Here is a 10769-nt window from a genome sequence, read left to right as displayed (position 1 = left end):
CCTGGGGAGAAGGAGAGGGCAGAGGCCAGTACTTCCAGAGAGACAAGATATCCTCAGGTCTTCCAGAGCACAGGCACGGGCTTTGGACTGGCCAGGAAAGTGGTTTGCATCTTACAAGCAGAACCAGCAATTGAGCACAGATTCCTGCACCACACAACCCAGCAAGCGTATTTCTCATGAAGATACAGCCTCAAAAGTAAGAGATCTGGCATTGCTATTCCAGTTCTGTGAACTGCCAAATTAAGGTCTTCCCTGAGGAAGAAGAAAAAAACAAACAAACAAACAAACAAACAAAAAAAAAACCAACTATCTTTGGCTGAGGATGAACATTTAGACATTTCCATGGCTCTCTAATTCAGAGTGGGCTGGACCTGAAAGCTGTGAACAGGAATAAACCTGGAACACAAGGGAACAAACTCGATTTAGTGTCTGCATTTCTGATGCTGATATTTCAAGGTGGTTTTGTTCTTTTACATGATCTTCTCTGAAACTGTGGCTTAACAAAAACAGGGTTGTGGTATCCCATAAGCTGAAGAGGTGCCTGTATGTTCACCCAAGTTTGTAAGGGAGGAAGAAAAAAAAGCAATGTGCTGAAGAGTCTTGAAATTCTCTCAAATTTGTGTAGTGAGTGGGAAAATGGGACTCTCCAATGGGGAAAAAAAGTCAAAGCTGAAAGTTTGTATTCATTTTTTCTTCAGTCCTTCTACATCAGAAAAGAGACCTCCACCAATTTCTTTGAACCAAGCATGGAGGACTCAGCAGGGCCGAGTGCTGGGTGTCTCTAGCCCAGGAGAAGACAGGATCCCACGATCTGATTGCCCATGAGAGGCACAGGAACCTACTCCAGAACCAGTGTGTTTGGAGGGAAGGAGCCAGAGGGCACTGGAAGGGTAGCCCTGAGGAGGAAACATGGAGTGTGTGATCTGTGCGCTAACGATAATGAGAAGTTTTCGCTTACTTCAAAGAGCAACTGAATCATCAAGAAGAGAGTTTTCCATCTCTTCTCTCAACAAACTGGTGAATCCTCTAGGGACTGATCAAAGAAAGAAAGGCTTATGCAAACGGACTGCCTGGGTACTTCTTGATGAGTTCCACATTATGAGGTGACAGCGCGGGTACTTCAATTAAAATCTACCTTTTCTCCGCAAGACAGACACTGATTTGACGTAACCAACCTCCAAAACAGAAGCATGCGTGTTAGTGTCCTGTAGAATTTGTAAGATCAGGATTTCTGCTAAGCATTAACTATAACTAGGGAAGCCAAAAGGCCTCACAGATGCTATGTGCATATATGCAATCTGTATTTTTGATGTTCCTGTGTTTGGGCAAGCTAGGACATGGGTAAACCTTACGTGACAACAGTTTACAAAAAGTCTGAGGTGCAAACTTCCAGCAGCAATTTCTCATGTCGTTACAGAAGTCAAGTTCAAAGATGTTTGCCAACAAAAATGGAACAAGGAAATACTGTAATCCTATGATCTCACATATCCTGTGTCAGACTGTTTCTTCATAGAAGGAGGTCAAATTTTTGGTATTTTTCAGACCTGTGGTTCTAAGGTAGCAGCCAGCATCTTTTCAGGTTTATGGATACAAGCAAGATGTAGTTCCTGCCCTATGCATCTTCCCACTTTGCTTTGTTTCCATACTATTCTCCTTCTACAAATATAATCCAGAATGACTCTCCCAAGCAAGGAGAATCCTACCATTCAGACCAGAGGTTGTCAATCCAAACCAGGGTCAGAGTGCTACCTTCAGGTCAGGATTGCTGCCAAAATCCCTCAGCAGTCTGAACCTACATGTGGAATATGAACATCTACAAAACAGATTTTGATTTCTTGCCTACAGTGAATTTAAGCTAAGTTTCTCCTTGTCCCTCTCACCCTTTCAGTCCGAATTAGCCTGTTGTCACGTTCCCATGGTGCTAATTTTGGTGTTTAGCCAATGCCATTTTCAGTAGCCCTACGCAAGTTGAACTGCATGCACACCTATGGCTAAGTTTCAGGCCAGCTGGCCATAACCCCACTCTCTCCCCCACCCCACTTAGAGGAGCTGTACAACCGCAGGATGCTCTGAAATGTTTTTTCCCTGGGCACAGCCACCAAGCCCACAGCAGGGATATCCACAGGCTCACAAAGCCCAGCCCCTGGCTTGCTGCCCTTTCCATCCAGGGAGCAACCAGGGATCTGTCAAGACTGAGGAAGTTGCTATTATGTAGCAGCAGTGTTGCTCTTCTAAGAATTGTTTTGGAGGCTATATTTATGTTTGATGAGATAAATGTAATATTTATTAGCTAGGGAGCATTGCACGAAATAATATTGTAATGTCTTACGTTTGGTCTTCTTTAGCAGGAATTTCTATGTACACAATATATATTTTTACAAATAATAAAAATACTTTGTCCCAACTGTGGCTTTCACTATATGTCAGCAAAAATGCAAAAAACCACCCTTATGCTTTCATAATCACACACCCTGCCCTTTCGCAAAATGCTCCCCTCCAAGAAGCAAATAGGCTTCTTCTGGCTTTCTGCAACATCTTCTGTTCCCAGAGCTATGGCTGTGCTCTGGGGCTGGCTTGGGAAATATTAGGAAGTATTAGGAAGTTGTGGCCTGGTCCCACTGCTCTGTCCCAGCACGTCCCCAGCCTGCTGCTATGGTGAGCACTGGCACAAAGCTGGTGGGTCTGCCCCCACTGACAGTCCTCCCATCCTGCAGTGATCTGCATGATAAACGCAAAGCTCGTTCCCTTATTCTGTAACCTAAGACAGCACAGAACAGAAAATTAAAATAGCGTCACAACATCTGTCGAATTCCCATCGCCCTGAGCCTGGCTGATAACAGGAGCAGGTTAAACTTACACACACACAAAAAAAAAAAAAAAATAGTCCACAGCAGTTTTTACTGCCACAGGTTTCTTGAACTGACCTTGTTTCACCCATGGCCTCAGAGCAATATTAGCTGTGAAATCTCCCAGATCTGCAATAATAATGTTCACTTACTGAATTTTTCTGACAAGCAATAAATAGTAAAAAGAGGAATGATGGCTACAAAATGTTCCAGTTAAAGGTGAGATAGAAGAGATGCCGCAGAGGGGAATGAGAAGAGTCCACACAGAGAGATGCAGGTTTGTTCAGGTATGGTCCTATCTGCTAAAACAAAGGCTGTTTCTATCACTGCCGTACTGCTTTGTGGTTTGCAGACCCCATGCCAAGCTAGCATGGACAGCAGAGCCGCAGCCTCTAAGGAATTGGGAGCGGTTACCCTAACACAGGAAGGACCAGATGGCAACCTGCTTGAAGCACAGGCTGATGCTTAGGGAAGGGACACTGCCAAGGCCACCAAGGAAATGGATCTAGACATAAACACCAGCTTTCAGCAGTCTTGCACATCCACCAATGTCTTTCAACCAGCAGCAGCAGCAGCTGAGAGGGCTGCCGAAAAATGAATGAAGGCCCCATCCAGGGTTTGCATCAGTTACGGCGAGGAGCTGCTGCTCTGCAGGTTGTAAGAGGTCCAGTTTGGATTTCATGCCAGCTCTGAAGAGCCGCATTGAAACCTTACAAAGCAGCGTGGGCAGAAGGACTGGAAACTCGTCCCCGAAGAAACGCCAGATGCCAAAAAACGCCAAAAGGAAGCTCTTTGGCATGCAGTGCTGACTCAGAAAAAGCTCGGAGCAAGGGCATCGCCTCCTGCCTTCCATCCCTTGCACGCCCAGCCACCCAAAGCTCCGCGGGCATTTTAAGCACAAACCTTTCACCGCCACCCCGGCTGACACCCCCGGGCGGTAACCTCGGGGCGGCGGCACCCCCGGCACCCAACAAGGGGGCCCTGCCTCCCCGGGACCCCCGGCAGCCCCTTCCCCTCCCTACCGCTGCCCAGCGGAGGGGCGCGCATCCCCCGGGTACCCCCGGATACCCCCGCGCATCCCCCGGGCACCCCCCGCGCATCCCCCGCGCATCCCTCGGGTACCCCCCGCACATCCCCAGCGCACCCCCCGGGCTCCCCCCTTGCAGCCCGGGGGGGGAGGAGCCGCTCTCCCCGCTCCAGCCCCTTCCCTCGCCGGGGGCCGAGGCTCCCCCCGCCGCCGTGCGGAGGGGCCGGCGGAGAGCCGCGGAAGTGCACTTGCTGCAGCCATTTCCTGCTCTTTGTGCGGGCGGCGCGGAGCATCCCGGCGAGCTGCGGCCCCCCCCTTGCCCCTTTACCCTTCCCTAATCCCCCAGGACCCCCCCTTTTGGTCCCGGCCCCCCCCCCCATCCGAGCGCCAGGTGAGCGGGGCGGGGGTGGGAGCGCTGCGCGGGGGCTGCGCGGGGGTTGCGCCGCCGCATCCCTGCAGCTCCGCGGCCCCCGGTCGGGATGGGTTTGGTTTTTTTTTTTATTTTTTTGGAGGGGTGTCGCGATGGGGGTGCCACCCGGCGGGGCAGGTGCTGTGTCCCGTCCCCCCCCCCCCCACCCAAGGGTGGGAGGCCCTGGATGTGCGAGGATGTATCCCATAATGCTCCGTGCTACCTGCGGCAGGCAGCCCCCCCGCCGGCAGAGCACGGCGCCGGAGGGGGGGGGGGACACAAAAATCCCCTTCTCCCCTTCTAGGATGGGGGGGGGAAAGCGCCGAGCCCCCGGCCCGGTGGGCGCTGCAGGCCCCGGGGTGATGGCAGCGCTCCGCACAGCCCGGTGGTGGCGATGCTGCCCCCACCCCAATGGGGGGGAAATGGGGGAAGAGGCGATGGAGCGGGGCGGTGGGGCCAGGGGCAGGAGCTGGCCCTGGGGGGGTCAGGGTGGGCGTCCCAAAAGGGTCCCCAGGGGGTCCGCAGTCAGCGCCCGCTGGGGGAAGATGGTGCCCAGGGCGAGGAGGGGAGCGGGGGGATGCTGAGCCGGGGAGGGCTGCGGCGGGCTGGGGGCCTTGATGGTTATCCAGGGCGGTGTTTTGGGGGCGGTGGGAGATGGGGGAACGTCCCTCATCCCCAAAATTTCCCCCCACCCGGGCGGAGGCCGTGAGCGGGGAGCGTTCCTTTGTAGGCAACTTTCCAGGCGGGGAGGCTGGAAATGCATCCTGCTGGGAGGAAAGGATGGCTCCTGGGGGGGGCTGGATAGGGATGGGGGGAACAAGAGGCACACGCTGCACCCCCCCTCGTGCTTACTGGGCCTTATTCTGCCAGCTGGGCTGGGGAAGGAAGAGGGTGCCGGTTGGGCGCCCTACGAGGAGGCCGCCAGCGGCACAGCTTGTCCCCCTTCGCCATCTGCCGCTTTCCCCGGGGGGGTTGAGGCCGCCAGGCTCAGGCCACAAAGGTTTTGCAGAATTAGGCTGGGCTGCAGCACCCTTGGCACCCCCCCCGGCCCCACACGGCTAGCCAGAGGAGAGCACGCTCGTGTTCGGCGCGGTGACAGTTGTCAGAGGTTGGGCACGACGCTGGGTGGCCAGCCCGCTATTTTGGTGTCTGTCACAGCCCTGTAATTCTAGGGTAATTCCCTACAAAGGATAATGCCTTTCTCCTTTTCTCTGTGCAGCTAATTGCTGTTAATGAAGCCCGAGGAATATGGAAAATCTTCCATTTTCTGACCCGGGTCTCTTTAGCAAAGCAGGCTATCCTATCATAATAAGAACTTTATTAACAAACAGTTATCTTATTTGCATGAAAATAGGATGATCATTTCTGGAAGATCAGTAATTGTCCGACTATTAACAGCTCATTTCTGTATGGTTCAAATTCTCAATAAGTGCTTTGACTGTCAGCAAAGGAGCTTGCCTGGAAACTTGCTCTAAATTTCTCAACTATACTGGAAATGTAGCTTCCTATACCAGCCTTTTGCCTTGACCCTCTTTCTTTGGCACCAGAAAAAAAATTGATCAATTTATTCTATAAGAAATAAATTCCAAATAAAATGTTGCTGAGAAACAGACACAGCAGAGATGGCTGAAACTCCACCGTAATGGGGTGGCTGAAAATGCAGAGTGGAGATGCAGACCAACAGCTTCAGGAGTTGGGCATTTTGGCTTCCTTTTTGATGGGAAGAGTAATTTCATGGTCATTAATGCCTGTGTCTGTGCAGGGCAGGAACCCAGCTCTGCCAGCTTTGCTCATCCTGGCTGTGTTTATCTGCTTATGCAAAGAACCTCCTGACTGGTGTGGTGTTGAAATTACAAGTGATTCTTAGAGCATGCAAGGAAGGTTTGATGTCATGCATCCTAAACCACAGGGGATGTTAATCTCGTGAATTTTAGGCAAGGGTAAAACTAACTTTTTGCATCCCAAAGTTACTCTACTTAACTGAAAGTACATTGTCAGCTAGCAGCATTCACTCTCCTCTTGCTGTGAGGCAATGGGTACCAGAAATGTCCTGCTGTGTGCCTGAGGCATCAGTCAGCTGGGCATTTGCTGGGCCAAGATGCTTCGTGACCATGGATTAAAGGCTTTTTGGAGTAAGGGGGAAGCATTGTCAGAGGGGCAAACATGAATTACATGACGTTCCCAGGTTGCCCAGGAAAAGAATCCCAAATCCCCCGGAGGTGACCAGACGTTTGCCCTTTTTCTCCGTATCACCATCTCCCCATCAAAAGTCAATTTGCTGCTCCTCTCACCCCAGGCTTGCAGGACGCAGAGTTACTGCCAATCTCCAGAATTCCTGTGATTTCTTTCCTCCTTTCCTGCCCTTGGTCGCTCCTGCGGCCCCAGCGTGGATGCCTGCTGTAGGAGCAGGTGAGCTGCAAACCCGAAGCAGCCCGTGCCACATCCCCAGCACTCTCAGCTGCACAGCTTCGAAGCCAAGCACACATGCATGCAACATATTCATTATGGCCCTGCTTTCAGAAGTCTTCCTTTGTTCCCCCAAGCTGCTCTAACAATAAAGGCTTCTTTGTTCCTCTCGCTGTGAAGAGGATGATGCTGCACAGACACTTCTGGGCGAGCGTTTCAGCGGGGAAGGTAGGACCTGCCCTGAGACTGTGAGCTCAGGCATCAGGGATGTCCAGCCTCGCTCCTTCTCAAAACCTTGCTACGCTCTCTAGGCTGCTCTCACAACAGATTTACCTTAATTTTAGCTACAGAGTGGTGGGGCTGGGCCTGTGGATCCTGTGTGGCTGGCGTGCCTGGGGTTGGCACTCTGAGCAGGTGGGACGGGGAGCACCAAGCATCACCTGCCCCAGGGGGACCACAGGAGGAAGAAGTTTCTGCAGCGGACGGGCAGGAAGTATGTGCAGCTCTCGTTAGCGCCGCTGCTCATCAGCAGAAGCTGTAATTAGCCCTTTGGCCATGTCTCTGCTCCCCAGGGTTTCACCAGGGTGGGGCCGGCTCCTGCCAGGCTCATGCTGAGTTCTACCAAAACACACGTTGCCGGAGGAGCATCAGCCTCTGATCAGAGGCAGGATATGCAGAAGAAAATAGTTTCGAGAGGCAGCTTGTAGCAGCCCAAGAATCCACGCAGGCAGGATATGTTTCCTGTATGAGAAGGAAAGCCTTACCCCGCAGCCCATGAGCTATGGTAACAAAAAAGCCCCGTTTGGGGCACGCCGCCGTGCTCCACCCCGGGCGGCGCGGCCGCAGCCCCACGTGTGCTGGCACAGGAAGGAAGCGCCGCTGGTGAGCTGCAGGCACAGCTGGCACAGCTCTGCCGGGGTCGGGGGGTAAGGCTTAACGAGGACTTTTTGGTGGGTGCCCCCAGGACCCCTGTAGTTCCCTGGTTGTAGTCACTTGGTTGCTGAACGGAGGGGGTGAAGCTGGATGTGACAGGGCAGCGCCTGCGCCATGGAGAATTGCTTGAGGCTGCTCCTCCGGGGATGCTGTGGGGTAGGGATCCTGGTCTGCCAACCCTGGACCGGTGTCCCCTCCACCGTGTGCTGCCAGCTGCAGGGCTGCCCTCTGCCACGGCTTGCCAAGGGCCTGAGACCCAGAGGAAGTCCCGACTGACTTCACTGTTCCCCTTCATCTCCTTTGCTTCTGCCATTGCGCTGAAGAAAACATAGAATTGAAACCGGGAGTCCCCGTCACTCCCAGGGATGTTGCAATGAGGACTCATCTGGTAAACCCACAAAGTTTGGGCAGTTTTTCCACCTGGATCCCGGTTCTTGCACTCTGCTGAGCCGTGGCAAAGCAGGGGGTGGGCTGTGGCCAGGGCTGATAGCTTGCCGGTGCTCGAGGCTTCCTCTTCTGTTCGTTATTTCTACGTGGTTCCTCCCTTCCTGCAATGGAGTGCCAGACCTGTGGGGCAGGGGCTGTTGGCTTCTTGCAGGTTTGTGCCATGGCCGGCACCACAGGTCTGAGATGCCGAATTGGGACCCGGATCTCCTGCTCAGAACAGGACAGAGCAGCTGCTTTGGGCACTTTTTGCACCTTGTTACAGGCAGCAACTGGGGCCAAATGGGGTGACGGGGGAGAAAAGAAATTTGAGTGAGTAGGGAAGGGGCTGCTTGAGAATTCTTTTCTCCAGATACTTATTTCGTGGTTCTTCAAGCTGCAAATACAACCAAGCCTGTTCCTCAGCTGCCTGGTGCCCTGGGGAGGCGTTTGGGGAGGTGACGTGGGTTTTACCAGGCTCAGAGATATTGCAGCTCCTGCGTGCAGGCAGCAGGCCCTCTCCTCACCAACACGAAGCCACCCCAGGACTGCAGGCTGCCCGCAGCCCCCTTGGCTGTGTTCCTCGCTGAGTGCACGTGTGCCTGTCTGTGGCCATCCCACAGCCATTGTCCTTCCGTGCTCCCAGTGCTGGAAACGAAAAGCAAACTTGTATTCGGGGAAACAGTGACTCAATTAAAAACAACAACATGAAAAAAGGACCTAGGGGAATTGTAGCAGATTATCAGCTGAACGGGAGCGCCTGTGGAGCTGCTGTTGTGACCAAGGATATGGCGGTGAGCAGGAAGGGACATGGTGTTACTTTCCTATCTGGCACTTGTGCAGGCATTGCTGGAGCCCTGTGTCCTGCGCTTTGGCAAAAAAAAAAAAAGCTGCAGAATTGGATCAAGCTTAGAGAAAAGCCAAAGAGATGAAAGGATTGGAAAAACATACCCAATAACAAGGCAGTCGAGGAGCTTGGCCCAGTTGCCTGAGCAGAAGCGAAGGTTGCAGGGTGTTTGTATTGAAATCTGCGAGTATCTTGATGGGAACTTTGAGCTCTATTGAGCTCTACTGTCTTACAGATTAAAGTGATAAAACCCGATGGCTCACATTAGAAACTAGACAGGCTCCAACTGGTAAAAAAAGCGCTCCTCGAAAGAGGGGCGATCTGCTAATCGAACAATATGTCAGTTCTCAAAGCCAGTTGTCTCTCTACAAATACCTACATGCAGCTGCATGTTTTCCGAGAGGACAGACTCCAGGTCAGCCACAGCTCCTGCACATGGATTAGGCATTAACTGGGGGAGCCCGGTGGCGGTGGTTATACAAGTGCTCAGCCCGGATGACAGCAGCTTCCCTCCGTGTTTGCGCATGCAAAGGTGAAGAGCAAAAGAGATCAGGGACAGAGAGCTTGATCCTGCGTATCAGCTTGTCCGCGTCGGTGCTCGGCACAGGGGTAATCACCAGCGAGCTCCTTCAGAACTGTTTCCCTTTGCTTTTTATTTCGTATGCAGCTGGCACCGTCTCAGGACACCGCCGGTGGCAGCTGCAGGGCAGGCTGGGGCTGGGCAGGGGCCACTGCGTGTCTGGTTAAAGCAAGGAAATTTCTTATTTTAGCAGCAACTTTTTTTTTTTTTTTTTTTTTTCTGCTTGAGCTGCCACAGCCTGACTGTGCAGAAGCCGATTCTTTCCGGTTCACCTGTGAAAATCGCTTCGGTGTTTACAGTTTCCAGCTCTGCTCATGTATGTGGGAAGGCGATCATGTGAGCGTCAGTGCTGGTCATGCTTTTCTAATCACGCTGCTTCAGGAGAGATTTTGGAAAGCACCACTTTGCATTTTGGAGCACAAGCTTTCACTTGAGGCTGCTTAAGCTGCGCTGCAGCCCCCAGCTGTTTCGTGTCTCCAGCAGTTTTGCATAGAGTTAAGTAAAGGAGGACATGGGTGGGTGGCTGTGTTCCTCTTATTCTGCATTCCTGCTTTGTTATTGAGTCATGGAAGGAGAGATGACACAGAGATATAGGTTAAATACACAAGAAAAGGAAAACAAGATGAACCAGGATCATACCCACTGCGGTGCAAGCTAGTCCTGGTTCCAGTTTTATCCTTTGGTGCTTTCCCACTGAGGCTTCTGCCTGCTGACTGTCTGTCTCCCTCTCTTTTCCTTTGGATCTAGCGTGGAAACTGAAGAGCCAGAACCATGACCACCCATGTCACGCTAGAGGATGCCCTGTCCAATGTGGATTTACTGGAGGAGCTGCCCCTGCCCGACCAGCAGCCATGCATCGAGCCGCCCCCTTCCTCCATCATGTACCAGGTACCTCCAGCCCCGGCCGCAGCAGGGCATGCAAAGCGCAGGGGTTCATGCAAAGCAGGGGGGCGCGTGGTGCTGTGAGAACGAGCAAAAAATGTTCCTGGTTCGGTGTGTTTAAGGAAATATTCACAACAGACCTAGCCACAAATCTGCTCCCAGAGAGACTGGTGAAAGGGATCTTTAGCACTGAGCACGATGTAGGGAAGTTGACCATGAGGACAAGAGGGCATGAACCAGTGAGAAGCCAGAGATAAGGTTTGTGATAACAGCAGAGAGTTCTCGGTTATGTTTTATTGCGCATGTATTTCTGTGCTTCCTTTTCATGGTACTGCATGTGTCCAAGTAAGCCAAAATCAAAATTCTGCCTGAATTTGGCTGGCCTGTGCTGCCAGCACAGCTGGAGCTGCTGCTGG

General features: G+C 52.5%; 1 protein-coding gene across 4 annotated transcripts in view; it reads left to right on the top strand.

The window, feature by feature from the left end:
• The first annotated feature begins 4075 nt into the window (after positions 1-4075).
• CYFIP2 (cytoplasmic FMR1 interacting protein 2) overlaps positions 4076-10769 on the top strand; it is a 50172-nt gene continuing 43478 nt past the window's right edge. Inside the window, exons 1-2 of one of the 4 annotated variants that reach the window (XM_032196661.1) lie at positions 4076-4264; positions 10219-10359. In XM_032196661.1, the coding sequence (XP_032052552.1) occupies positions 10243-10359 (117 nt within the window). In that variant the 5' untranslated portion in view covers positions 4076-4264; positions 10219-10242. Of the gene's footprint in view, positions 4265-6635; positions 6692-8819; positions 8839-10218; positions 10360-10769 lie in introns of those variants that run through there. The other 3 variants (XM_032196657.1, XM_032196659.1, XM_032196660.1) reach the window with 3 other exon arrangements.

This window comes from Aythya fuligula, chromosome 14 (assembly GCF_009819795.1).
Source record: "Aythya fuligula isolate bAytFul2 chromosome 14, bAytFul2.pri, whole genome shotgun sequence".
Taxonomy (NCBI): domain Eukaryota; kingdom Metazoa; phylum Chordata; class Aves; order Anseriformes; family Anatidae; genus Aythya; species Aythya fuligula.
This window is presented reverse-complemented; position numbering and strand designations above follow the sequence as displayed.